The 15,870-nt window shown below is 25.8% G+C and overlaps 1 protein-coding gene across 1 annotated transcript; it reads right to left on the reverse strand.

Moving 5' to 3' along the window:
* Positions 1-3,178: 3,178 nt before the first annotated feature.
* Positions 3,179-6,928, reverse strand: LOC128952617 (probable phospholipid-transporting ATPase IIB). The gene is given in 6 exon segments (XM_054298033.1): positions 3,179-3,594; positions 3,597-4,367; positions 4,431-4,937; positions 5,022-5,654; positions 5,730-5,963; positions 6,054-6,928. Coding segments are annotated over 6 exon segments (3,243 nt in total). The 5' UTR covers positions 6,736-6,928.
* Between the last annotated feature and the right edge of the window lie 8,942 nt (positions 6,929-15,870).

Below are 15,870 nucleotides of genomic sequence, written 5' to 3' on the forward strand. Positions count from 1 at the left end.
TTATTGTATGTACTTATTATTGATAATTAATTTATTGAAATACACATACGTATTACAACAACAAAAAGTTATTGTAAACAATTTTTTTCAACAAAATAAAACCAAAAATTATTGTGAAATACAGTATTTAACTAAAAATTACATCGATTTTTTCCCATTGAATTATAAATATATGATAAATAAAAAACTTATGAGATTTGCTGCTCCTAATAATAATAAGTACTACTATTAATAATCTCTAACTAATAATATACCATATATTTTATATACTGTATATATATATATATATGGTATAACTTAATATGATATATAAAAAGTTTGAATTGTTTTTTTTCTATGTGTGTATATATACAGTACTATTCAACAGTTAATTTTGTTTTGAAACCCAATTATATTTATGTCTAAGGCTTCCAACTTTTTGTATGACTAATACCCAAAATCTGTAGAAACCATACAATTGGTTATATTATTCATTATTATTATTATTATTATATAAAGCAATTCTCTCTCTCTCTCTCTCTCTCTCTCTCTCTCTCTCTCTCTCTCTCTCTCTCTCTCTCTCTCTGTGTGTGTCTACACTATAAATTATATTAAATTAAAATTAATTTACTTATTTATATAATTATATTGTAATACTCATATCAATATATATATACGGTATAGTTATTTCTAAAATTATATTATTAGATAAATTTATTATAAAATAATTATTTTTTATTAGCATCTTATATATGCTACCAAAAAAAAGTCGGAAATTATTGGTTAGCATATATAATATAAATTTATATATTTAAAAATAGTTTAGTACTACTACTAATAATAGTATTCAGTTGATAGGCTCTTAGCTTTTTTTTTTGCTCATTTTGTTAGCTATTGATACAAAAAAAAATTCTGAATACAGAGAGAGAGAGAGAGAGAGAGAGAGAGAGAGAGAGAGAGAGAGAGAGAGAGAGAGAGAGAGAGAGAGAGARAGAGAGAGAGAAATACAACAAATCTTTAAAAGTTTATAAATCAAATCAATTGATTCATTCAATGATTATTTTCTGGTCCTAATGTTTGGTAATGTAAATGTGCAGATGTTTTAGTGGTGGTAGTGGTGTTGTTCCTCACATACATACACATTGAAAAATACTTCATCAACTGATCTCTTAGGAAGCCCTCAAACATCGAGCCCACCATTGAATGTCCTTTTTCCGATCTCTCTCTCTCTCTCTCTCTCTCTCTCTCTCTCTCTCTCTCTCTCTTATTATTCACTCACTTTCACGGCTATTGTTGAGCACTTTATTATAATAATTTGTCCGCTTTTTTTATATTTATAATAAATAATACCAAAGCATTTGGTGTACATTTCATGGCATGTATTTAAACTGTGTGTGTATTGGCATATAATATACTATACAAGGTTTAATATATATTGATTTTTAATCTCAAACGTGAATCTCAAATCTCAATCCCAGAATATCGGTGTGTAATATATAATATATAAGCGATGAAAAACTATCGGCGAGTTTAAGGATTTGCTTATTATAAGTTATATACGGTTTATATGGCAATAGTTTTATACTCAGTTTTAAGGTTTTTGGGGGATTAGTATTAGGAATTAGACTAAGAATTAGTGTGTGTGTGTGTGTGTGTGTGTGTGTGTGTGTGTGTGTGTGTGTGTGTGTGTGTGTGTGTGTGAGTGAGTGAGTGAGTGAGAGAGAGAGAGAGAGAGAGAGAGAGAGAGAGAGTATGTGTTTATAGTATAAACTTTATGCGATATGGCATACAATTAATGCTATCAATACCGATACCACTAATACGTGTGTGTGTGTGTGTGTGTGTGTGTGTGTGTGTGTGTGTGTGTGTGTGTGTGTGTGTGTGTGTGTGTACCGTATAATTCACAAACCGATTTCAATACACCAACCGTATTGATAGGCGTAACCTAAAGGCATAGATTTAGGTATTGATATTATACAGTACTATACGGTATACTAAACTATAGCACAGGACATATATATATAACATTAGCCGTGTATTTGAGTCTCTCTCTCTCTCTCTCTCTCTCTCTCTCTCTCTCTCTCTCTCTCTCTCAMTACTATACTATAGCTGGGAATCGGATTTAATTGAAAATCTAGTCAATCCTGTATAGCGTTTAATATGTTTCCAACATTTATCGTATTATTATTATTATATTTGTGAACAAAAAAAAAAAGATTGTATGTATGTTATAAAGCTTTTGACATAAACCCACTGCGGTTGGGCACCGGTAGGCCACACACACATACTGCTCCCTAGTCTTACACTGGGTATTAGACACACACACAGCAGTTTGTGTGATCTAAATACTTGGGAGGTATCCATATAAAGGAGTTAATCGGCCGGAAAATATGTTTACAACCAAACAATCCACAGCTCTTTAGTATATAAATATAATAATAATAATAATATATCAATACTTTTCAGTGGCTTTTTGTCAATTTTATTATTTATTTACTAAACTATCGGTGTGTATGTGTATGTATGTATGTGTGTGTGTGTGTGTCCCCACCCGTGTGGTATCACTTTATGTGGTAAACTAATTATTTGTAATATATTTGTTGACAAATATTTCAAATATGCTAATAATTTCTAATGATTTACTGGTATATATAGCCTAACATATTGATCACAAAATTTTTTTTATTATTAGATAATTGTTGTCAAACATTGACAATATTATAGATAATATATTATTAATATATAAATATAAGTATTTGATAAATATTAGCGTTTATATATATTATTTATTAGTTATACTGGTATAATTTACTAATATATTACAATCGTGTAATTTACATGTATAGATATTTTTAAAAAAAACAATTATTTCTAAAAACAAAATTATAGTTTAATTTATCAACAAAAACATTATTCAATACTATTAAATCATATAATAACTTATAATACAGAGTCTAATCTAAAAATATAATCCGTTTTTTTTTGTTGTTGAATCAGTTATCACTAATAAATAATATTATATCAAACAAAAAATAAAAGACATAATCTTTTAGAAAACATTTTATTTGTGTATTTATAGTTATATTATGAAAAATCTATTAAATATAAATATATTAAATAATAAAAATAAATTAAAAAAWATATATATTAAWTATATAATACTAGAATAAATTAGATATTATTATTATAAGTTTTTTTTTCAGGTTAGCTTTGAATGACTGGGCGGTGCAATCTTTCGGTGAACAAACTTCAGTATATAAAGTGGTAGACACGACACTACAGTCAATAGACTGACTTTCCATAGAAAACTACCGGTTTGTATGAATTTTTCATCGAAATATTGCGGTGCGACTATCAATGTTAGCAAATAGGTTGATAATGAGATGAGTTCGGCCACAATCATTAGCCAATGCCAGGTACGGACAATCAGGGCCAACATCAGCAGTTCGGTTAGGATGAGTGCCGTGAAYGTAATGGCCACTACATGAATGAATTCATCGTTGAACAGTAGCATTGCACCGTACATAATGACACCGGCCTGATAGACACTGATCAGTACCCATATGAAGAATGTCTTATAGCTKAGGGAACGGCCTTTCATTAGTTTGTATAGTTCGGATAGCGTATGACCAGCCGAGGTGAGACATCTTTGTCGATGACTATACTGAATACGGGAAACATTGTATAGACAGTTGCGTAGCCGATCATCAGAAAACCCTGGTATAGGCTGACGGATACAAAGAAAAATACTGATGAAAATATGGCCTGAAGTATGGTTATGATGAGTCCCCGGTGTATAATAAACTGACTCAAAGTAGCCGATCGTTTATAACTGTAGCGGCCGTGCAATAGTATCAAGCGATAGATATGACTGAATTGAAGTATTGAAAAATCGGCGGCCAGTGATGCCTGTTGTCCTTCTTTGCCGACAATACCTACACCAACATCGGCCGTCTGTATCATTGATACATCATTGCCACCGTCACCAATAGCACAGGTACGTTTACCGGTACGATCCTGGATCAGTTTGACTACTTCGGCTTTCTGTGTTGGCGAACATCGACAGCAAACAACTGCCGGACACTGGCAGGCAATCTCAAAGAACTCGGATGAATAGAATCGCATACAATGTTCGAGATCTTCGCCCCGAATAATCAATGGCCGATCACTTTTCCGAAGGAAATTGTTTAGTTCGAGATGTGTTTCGGTTCGGGAACCGACCGAACGAAATACATAGAATTCTTGTGTCTTTTTGACCAACTGTGACGACTTGGCTATACTGATGGCTGTTTCCAGTTTATCGCCGGTCAACATCCAGAGCTTAATCCCGGCGTCGTGCAGTCCTTTCAGTGTTGTGGCCACACCTTCCTGTAGACGATCCTCAACTCCTGTGTAGAAAAATAATAAATAATTAAAGATATCACCCAAAAAACCCAATTATCTTCACATACCGGTTAGACAAAGCAGTTCCATGTCTTTCTCCAGAGTGGCCAATGCGGCCATTATTTTATCGTTTCGGTTTTCCATTGAACACTTTGCCTGTTCATATCGTATGTCAAACTCTGCATACTGTTCCTCACTGAGTATCTTCTTTGCCACCACTAAAGTCCGGAGTCCATTGCGTGCCATAGTATCGCACTGTTCCTGAAGCCAATCACTATAGACAATGATTGTTGTCATAACAGTGTCGGCACCTTTCAGTAGAAACATTATCTCCCGATTGGACTGATCTCTCAAAATAATTCCCATTCGTTTAGTGTCCGAACTGAACGGAAATAATTTCAATATATCGTAATTCATTAGATTTCCGACGGGATTCAAYAGTTTCATAGTCGACAGGTCACGATATACCAGTGCCAGACCCATCTTTTCCGTCCACTGTACCAGTGCTACCTCATCGGGACTGGAGGCCTGGTAGGTGATTGTCGACTTTTCCATCAACGGTATGGACACACAATCTAATTAATAAATAATAATAAATCAATCAATCAATAGTATCGCTAACTAAAAAATTTTTTAAAAAAAATAATAATAATAATTACCATTCATTACAAATGAATTGTTATTCACTGACATCTCATTGATATCCAAAGTGGATGTCGAGTAGGGATTGGATCCCGTTTCGTAGGATGGCGTTACATTATGGCACAGGGCAATGGCCAGTACTGCCTGATGACACCGATAAAGACTGTCCCGGTCCACTTCAACGGACGAATCATTTCGGCTATATTGTGACTGATAGTATTGTCGCGGATCCAATCGAAAACTGATAACACTGGCCGTCGAAGTGTCTCGTCTATGACCTGGCTGATAGCTACCTGTGCTGGCGGCCATCATCATCGGTTGTTGTATGGTATAGTAGGTACGTAACTGGTTGGCCACTTCGTCAAAATAATCGGTACCGTACGATATTTTGCCCATATGTATCATTTTGAATACCATTTCGTTGCGGGTCAATGTACCCGTTTTATCGGTTAGCAAATAGGCTATTCGACCTAAATCTTCGGGCATAGTTGTATTCCGTACTACTGTTCCCGGTATATCCATATCCCTCGATATCATAAACGAATAGACTACTCGTCCAATTTCCAGATTAACTCTCATACTCATAGGTATAATATAGGAAAATAATAGCAAAAATCGGACCCAATATCTATACCAGGGTCCATGAAAACCTGTTTTTAAAAAAAATTATGATTATTGATTATAATTAGGTTTTTTAAAAATATTTAAAAATTTAAATTTTAAACCTTTAAGGCCTATCATAACCAATGCCATTACAGCCTGTACTCCAAACAGTACTTTAGTTAATGAATTAACTTCAATGTCTAGTAAACCGACTTTACTTCGGGGCTCATTGTTGTTCATCATTGATCGGGTCTCGGGTCCCGTATATATAACAATACCGATTGCAGTACCCGATGCTACCACTGTATTGGCCCACAATGTGTTTTCAATGTTCAACGAAATCTCTTTATTATTGTCTATTAAACAATATGTGGAAAATATATTATTAATAAAGAAAAAATAAAATAAAATCAATTTATTTTCAAATAAAAAAACAAAAACAATACCCGAATCTATAGTAACTTTTCCGATAAAACCATGAATATCACGTTTGGGTTCTTCGGCATCGACATAGGCATCCAAATTGGACAGACAGTCATCGGATTCCAGTTCCTGAGTGGCCGTTACGGCCAATCGAAGCTTCCAATCGGTTTCGCCATCCAATTGATCGGTTCGTACAAAACAGGCACCGTTTTTCTCGCTGGTCCTCAAGAAAACCATATCTGCCGGTACTCTCTGATCTCGAGTGACAACTATCAGATCGCCGACTTTTATTTGCGAACTTTTTACGGTAACCAAACCCTCAGGAGTTAGCTTCTGATACGGTTGACTGTTGACAGCGTTGTCGCGCCGGTAGCGCATAATATCGTCCACTGCTTCCCGAATCAATGCTATGGTTAGTACAAAGCCCAGTGGTGTCCAATAGGTATAGATATAGCCTACTTGTAGTGATGGTATAAACTGGGAGCAGGCCTGCAGTAGAAAGTATAGATTCAAGAAAAACTTGAACTGATTGAACAAAACGATTGGTAGAAATGTTAGTAAATTGTATTTAGTATTTCGGACAATATTTGCGGGAAATGTTTGCTGTTTTGAACCGTCGATGAACAGCATATCCGAACTCCTGATGTAAACGGTTCGCGGTTTTAACGGCTTTTTGCCAAACAGTCGGTCAATTATTGCCCACATGACTGACTACTACTACTACTATCACTACTACACCTATAAATTATTATAATATATGGGGCTATGAATTGTTTGATTGATTCACACAAAACACATAACAATTAATTGATTTTATTTTATTATAAGTAGTTCTTTGTCTTCTTATTCTTCTTGGACACAACAGTAGGTCATTCGTTCAGAAACGACAAAAAAAATAAATAACTATCAGTTGTTATCACTTTGTTGTTTGGGTTTGTCATTGTTTTAATTATATTATTATTATAATACTAAATGTTATGCAATTAGTTATGGCGTTAATATATATATAAGTATTTATTAGTAGGTATTATCACTATATATATAAAAAATACCTAAACTATGGTAACAAAGATAATATATATAATGACTTATATACGTATATTACAGGTATTTAATGCAATCATAGTTACTATTATTTATTTATTAGTTATCAATGAATTACYRTATATTATATTTGTTAAAAAACTAATTTTTATTTACAATATAAACTTCAATCTTAATTATAAAGATTTTCACTTAAAAAAATATATATAYTATCATTTAATTACATTTTAAAACATTACATAATAAATCACATTAATATTTATTAATAATAATAATAACAATACTACTAATTATAAAAATACTTGTAAATAATATAAATAAATAAATAATTTAATATAAGTATATTTTACACTGAATAAATCTGAAAAAAGCATTAATTTTTATTATATTATTAATTATATTTTTTTTTTTCATTGTCAACATGTGTTTTTTCCAAATGTAAAAATGTTTTATTTTTCTACAAATATTTTATTTTGTGTCAACTCATTTTAAATATTTGAAATTTTGATAAATTGTTTGACATATTATAATATAATAATAATAATAATATACAAAAACATTAGTCGCATAAATCATAAATCTTGACTTTTTTTTTTATATATATATATATATTTGATAACAATACACAAGTAATTTACAGTATATTAATACTTGTATTTAATAAAAAAAAAATTATTTATTAAATAAATATTTGATATTTAGTTTTTTTTTAAATTTATTTTTAAAAAAGGATATTAATAATAAAACTATACTTGGTACAATTATATGCAGTTATCATCAATTTTGAATAATAAATATAATAATATACTGGAATTTTTTTTTAAAATATTTTTCTAAAAAAATTAAATATAATAAAAATTTTCATTTTATTGATAATATTAATATTTTCCGATTTATTGAAAAAAATAATTATTTGTATATCAAGATAACACTTTAAGATAATAGTTCTGTCTGTATGTGTGCACATTTCATCAACAACCATATTTTAATTCAAATCTAAAAATGTATTGTTATATTTTCAATTATTATTCAAAGCAATGTTATTTCTATAAGAAATTTTAAATGATTATCGAAGTCAGGTAGGCAGGTATTGTGGAATTACATTTGGCTATATTATATGAGTCACAGAGCACCGGGAGGTTAGCTATCTGTGCTAAATTTTTGTAAAATTTTCTCAAATGCAAAAATTTTAAATTTGTATTAAATTTTTTAATTTTTATTCAAAGCAATGTTATTTTTTGGGGAAATTTTAAATGTTTAATGAGCTCAGGTAGGTTTTAGGGACAGGTAGATAGATGTTGTTACTCAATTTTGCTATATTGTACCAGTCACAGGGCACCGGGAGGTTAGCTACCAGTTATTTTTTGTAAATTTTTTTCAAATGCAAATTTTTTTTCGCAAAAATGATTAAATTTTTATTTTTATTAAAATTATTTAAATATATATAAAAAAACTAAAATTTCTCAAAAGTTTAGACGAAATAATGTGTATTGGTACTGAATTTTTATTACGTTTTATGTATATTGATTAATATTTTGATGTATAAAACATATTAGGCAGCCATTCTAATTACTAATGATGAATATTATAAATCAATAAAAGAATTGCACAGCTATACATTTTGCGCGGGACATTCTAGTTATATAAAATAACTTATTTTGATAATCAAACAAAAAATAACAGTTAATTGAAAGAGAGAGTCTTAAACAGCGGCGGTGATGCTATTAATTACCAATTATATGGTCTCAACAATACATTGAATTAAAAAAAATGACCAAGGACATTATATTGTAGATAATTTTATACTGGATAAAAATTTAATTGGTTATTTATTAAATTAATTGTATCATTTAACAGATAATTGCAGTCGACTATCATTTAAAATTTATCAACAATAATAATGCCTTGGTCATTTTTTAGTTATTGTTAACCATATAATTGGAATTAATAGCATTCCCACCGCTGTTTAGATTCTCTCGTTTATTGTATTATTATTATTATTATATATATATTTATTTAATAATGTCTTAACTTTTAAAAAATCAAATAATTTTTATTTTCGTAATATATAGTCCGCATAATTTTCATTCAAATATACCATACAAATAAATCATTGCATCTGTGTATCTTTTAAGATCTAAATTATGAGATTTTTTTAAGAATGCAATTTTTAAATCAAGAATATGAAAATTTTAAATTAAAATGTATTTTTAGATTTGATGTTTTTGAAGAATACAATTTTTAAATCAAGAATATGAAAATTTTTAATTAAAATGTATTTTTAGATTTGATGTTTTTGAAGAATACAATTTTTAAATCAAGAATATGAAAATTTTTAATTAAAATGTATTTTTAGATTTGATGTTTTTCAAGAATGCAATTTTTAAATCAAGAATATGAAAATTTTTAATTAAAATGTATTTTTAGATTTGATGTTTTCAAGAATACAATTTTTAAATCAAGAATATGAAAATTTTTAATTAAAATGTATTTTTAGATTTGATGTTTTTCAAGAATGCAATTTTTAAATCAAGAATATGAAAATTTTTAATTAAAATGTATTTTTAGATTTGATGTTTTTCAAGAATGCAATTTTAAAATCAAGAATATGAAAATTTTTAATTAAAATGTATTTTTAGATTTGATGTTTTTCAAGAATGCAATTTTTAAATCAAGAATATGAAAATTTTTAATTAAAATGTATTTTTAGATTTGATGTTTTTCAAGAATGCAATTTTTAAATCAAGAATATGAAAATTTTTAATTAAAATGTATTTTTAGATTTGATGTTTTTGAAGAATACAATTTTTAAATCAAGAATATGAAAATTTTTAATTAAAATGTATTTTTAGATTTGATGTTTTCAAGAATACAATTTTTAAATCAAGAATATGAAAATTTTTAATTAAAATGTATTTTTAGATTTGATGTTTTTCAAGAATGCAATTTTTAAATCAAGAATATGAAAATTTTTAATTAAAATGTATTTTTAGATTTGATGTTTTTCAAGAATACAATTTTTAAATCAAGAATATGAAAATTTTAAATTAAAATGTATTTTTAGATTTGATGTTTTTCAAGAATGCAATTTTTAAATCAAGAATATGAAAATTTTTAATTAAAATGTATTTTTAGATTTGATGTTTTTCAAGAATACAATTTTTAAATCAAGAATATGAAAATTTTTAATTAAAATGTATTTTTAGATTTGATGTTTTTCAAGAATGCAATTTTTAAATCAAGAATATGAAAATTTTTAATTAAAATGTATTTTTAGATTTGATGTTTTTGAAGAATACAATTTTTAAATCAAGAATATGAAAATTTTTAATTAAAATGTATTTTTAGATTTGATGTTTTTGAAGAATACAATTTTTAAATCAAGAATATGAAAATTTTTAATTAAAATGTATTTTTAGATTTGATGTTTTCAAGAATACAATTTTTAAATCAAGAATATGAAAATTTTTAATTAAAATGTATTTTTAGATTTGATGTTTTTCAAGAATGCAATTTTTAAATCAAGAATATGAAAATTTTTAATTAAAATGTATTTTTAGATTTGATGTTTTTCAAGAATACAATTTTTAAATCAAGAATATGAAAATTTTAAATTAAAATGTATTTTTAGATTTGATGTTTTTCAAGAATGCAATTTTTAAATCAAGAATATGAAAATTTTTAATTAAAATGTATTTTTAGATTTGATGTTTTTCAAGAATACAATTTTTAAATCAAGAATATGAAAATTTTTAATTAAAATGTATTTTTAGATTTGATGTTTTTCAAGAATGCAATTTTTAAATCAAGAATATGAAAATTTTTAATTAAAATGTATTTTTAGATTTGATATTTTTGAAGAATACAATTTTTAAATCAAGAATATGAAAATTTTTAATTAAAATGTATTTTTAGATTTGATGTTTTTCAAGAATGCAATTTTTAAATCAAGAATATGAAAATTTTTAATTAAAATGTATTTTTAGATTTGATGTTTTTGAAGAATACAATTTTTAAATCAAGAATATGAAAATTTTTAATTAAAATGTATTTTTAGATTTTATTTTTTTCAAGAATGCAATTTTTAAATCAAGAATATGAAAATTTTTAATTAAAATGTATTTTTAGATTTGATGTTTTTCAAGAATGCAATTTTTAAATCAAGAATATGAAAATTTTTAATTAAAATGTATTTTTAGATTTGATGTTTTTGAAGAATACAATTTTTAAATCAAGAATATGAAAATTTTGAATTAAAATTTTATTTTTACATTTGGTATATGATATGAATCTAAGATACCTCAACAACCATTTTATAATTTTAATTAAAACATTATTTTTACATTTCGTATATGATATGAATCCAAGATACCTCAACAACCATTTTATAATTTTAATTAAAACATTATTTTTACATTTCGTATATGATATGAATCCAAGATACCTCAACAACCATTTTATAATTTTAATTAAAACATTATTTTTACATTTGGTATATGATATGAATCCAAGATACCTCAACAACCATTTTATAATTTTAATTAAAACATTATTTTTACATTTGGTATATGATATGAATCCAAGATACCTCAACAACCATTTTATAATTTTAATTAAAACATTATTTTTACATTTGGTATATGATATGAATCCAAGATACCTCAACAACCATTTTATAATTTTAATTAAAACATTATTTTTACATTTGGTATATGATATGAATCCAAGATACATCAACAACCATTTTATAATTTTAATTAAAACATTATTTTTACATTTGGTATATGATATGAATCCAAGATACATCAACAACCATTTTATAATTTTAATTAAAACATTATTTTTACATTTGGTATATGATATGAATCCAAGATACCTCAACAACCATTTTATAATTTTAATTAAAACATTATTTTTACATTTGGTATATGATATGAATCCAAGATACCTCAACAACCATTTTATAATTTTAATTAAAACATTATTTTTACATTTGGTATATGATATGAATCCAAGATACCTCAACAACCATTTTATAATTTTAATTAAAACATTATTTTTACATTTCGTATATGATATGAATCCAAGATACCTCAACAACCATTTTATAATTTTAATTAAAACATTATTTTTACATTTGGTATATGATATGAATCCAAGATACCTCAACAACCATTTTATAATTTTAATTAAAACATTATTTTTACATTTGGTATATGATATGAATCCAAGATACCTCAACAACCATTTTATAATTTTAATTAAAACATTATTTTTACATTTGGTATATGATATGAATCCAAGATACCTCAACAACCATTTTATAATTTTAATTAAAACATTATTTTTACATTTGGTATATGATATGAATCCAAGATACCTCAACAACCATTTTATAATTTTAATTAAAACATTATTTTTACATTTGGTATATGATATGAATCCAAGATACCTCAACAACCATTTTATAATTTTAATTAAAACATTATTTTTACATTTGGTATATGATATGAATCCAAGATACCTCAACAACCATTTTATAATTTTAATTAAAACATTATTTTTACATTTGGTATATGATATGAATCCAAGATACCTCAACAACCATTTTATAATTTTAATTAAAACATTATTTTTACATTTGGTATATGATATGAATCCAAGATACCTCAACAACCATTTTATAATTTTAATTAAAACATTATTTTTACATTTGGTATATGATATGAATCCAAGATACCTCAACAACCATTTTATAATTTTAATTAAAACATTATTTTTACATTTGGTATATGATATGAATCCAAGATACCTCAACAACCATTTTATAATTTTAATTAAAACATTATTTTTACATTTGGTATATGATATGAATCCAAGATACCTCAACAACCATTTTATAATTTTAATTAAAACATTATTTTTACATTTGGTATATGATATGAATCCAAGATACCTCAACAACCATTTTATAATTTTAATTAAAACATTATTTTTACATTTGGTATATGATATGAATCCAAGATACCTCAACAACCATTTTATAATTTTAATTAAAACATTATTTTTACATTTGGTATATGATATGAATCCAAGATACCTCAACAACCATTTTATAATTTTAATTAAAACATTATTTTTACATTTGGTATATGATATGAATCCAAGATACCTCAACAACCATTTTATAATTTTAATTAAAACATTATTTTTACATTTGGTATATGATATGAATCCAAGATACCTCAACAACCATTTTATAATTTTAATTAAAACATTATTTTTACATTTGGTATATGATATGAATCCAAGATACCTCAACAACCATTTTATAATTTTAATTAAAACATTATTTTTACATTTGGTATATGATATGAATCCAAGATACCTCAACAACCATTTTATAATTTTAATTAAAACATTATTTTTACATTTGGTATATGATATGAATCCAAGATACCTCAACAACCATTTTATAATTTTAATTAAAACATTATTTTTACATTTGGTATATGATATGAATCCAAGATACCTCAACAACCATTTTATAATTTTAATTAAAACATTATTTTTACATTTGGTATATGATATGAATCCAAGATACCTCAACAACCATTTTATAATTTTAATTAAAACATTATTTTTACATTTGGTATATGATATGAATCCAAGATACCTCAACAACCATTTTATAATTTTAATTAAAACATTATTTTTACATTTGGTATATGATATGAATCCAAGATACCTCAACAACCATTTTATAATTTTAATTAAAACATTATTTTTACATTTGGTATATGATATGAATCCAAGATACCTCAACAACCATTTTATAATTTTAATTAAAACATTATTTTTACATTTGGTATATGATATGAATCCAAGATACCTCAACAACCATTTTATAATTTTAATTAAAACATTATTTTTACATTTGGTATATGATATGAATCCAAGATACCTCAACAACCATTTTATAATTTTAATTAAAACATTATTTTTACATTTGGTATATGATATGAATCCAAGATACCTCAACAACCATTTTATAATTTTAATTAAAACATTATTTTTACATTTGGTATATGATATGAATCCAAGATACCTCAACAACCATTTTATAATTTTAATTAAAACATTATTTTTACATTTGGTATATGATATGAATCCAAGATACCTCAACAACCATTTTATAATTTTAATTAAAACATTATTTTTACATTTGGTATATGATATGAATCCAAGATACCTCAACAACCATTTTATAATTTTAATTAAAACATTATTTTTACATTTGGTATATGATATGAATCCAAGATACCTCAACAACCATTTTATAATTTTAATTAAAACATTATTTTTACATTTGGTATATGATATGAATCCAAGATACCTCAACAACCATTTTATAATTTTAATTAAAACATTATTTTTACATTTGGTATATGATATGAATCCAAGATACCTCAACAACCATTTTATAATTTTAATTAAAACATTATTTTTACATTTGGTATATGATATGAATCCAAGATACCTCAACAACCATTTTATAATTTTAATTAAAACATTATTTTTACATTTGGTATATGATATGAATCCAAGATACCTCAACAACCATTTTATAATTTTAATTAAAACATTATTTTTACATTTGGTATATGATATGAATCCAAGATACCTCAACAACCATTTTATAATTTTAATTAAAACATTATTTTTACATTTGGTATATGATATGAATCCAAGATACCTCAACAACCATTTTATAATTTTAATTAAAACATTATTTTTACATTTGGTATATGATATGAATCCAAGATACCTCAACAACCATTTTATAATTTTAATTAAAACATTATTTTTACATTTGGTATATGATATGAATCCAAGATACCTCAACAACCATTTTATAATTTTAATTAAAACATTATTTTTACATTTGGTATATGATATGAATCCAAGATACCTCAACAACCATTTTATAATTTTAATTAAAACATTATTTTTACATTTGGTATATGATATGAATCCAAGATACCTCAACAACCATTTTATAATTTTAATTAAAACATTATTTTTACATTTGGTATATGATATGAATCCAAGATACCTCAACAACCATTTTATAATTTTAATTAAAACATTATTTTTACATTTCGTATATGATATGAATCCAAGATACCTCAACAACCATTTTATAATTTTAATTAAAACATTATTTTTACATTTGGTATATGATATGAATCTAAGATACCTCAACAACCATTTTATAATTTTAATTAAAACATTATTTTTACATTTGGTATATGATATGAATCCAAGATACCTCAACAACCATTTTATAATTTTAATTAAAACATTATTTTTACATTTCGTATATGATATGAATCCAAGATACCTCAACAACCATTTTATAATTTTAATTAAAACATTATTTTTACATTTCGTATATGATATGAATCCAAGATACATACAGCTTTTATCATTTTACAGAATTTACAAAAATACTTTTTCTTAATTTTATTAATAAAATTTTCTATTATTTGTTATGAGTTTTGAGATTCAACAAATATTTTTATATATAATTTTATGGATTATCCAATTGTTGATTAGATTTGTCCAATTTATTCCATTCTATGAGTTGTTTGATTTCTTCATCAGTCATGGCTTGTATATCAGGAAACAGCCGTCGATTCAAGTATTGTACAAACGGTTGTTGTTGTTACAGACTATCGCCTACCAGTGCTGACGATGACTGTCCATCAAAATCTTGACAATCATTAAACAACT

The sequence above is a fragment of the Oppia nitens genome, unplaced genomic scaffold, assembly GCF_028296485.1.
Source record: "Oppia nitens isolate AA-2021 unplaced genomic scaffold, nextdenovo-longstitch-racon4-pilon3 scaffold1_pilon_pilon_pilon, whole genome shotgun sequence".
Lineage (NCBI taxonomy): Eukaryota > Metazoa > Arthropoda > Arachnida > Sarcoptiformes > Oppiidae > Oppia > Oppia nitens.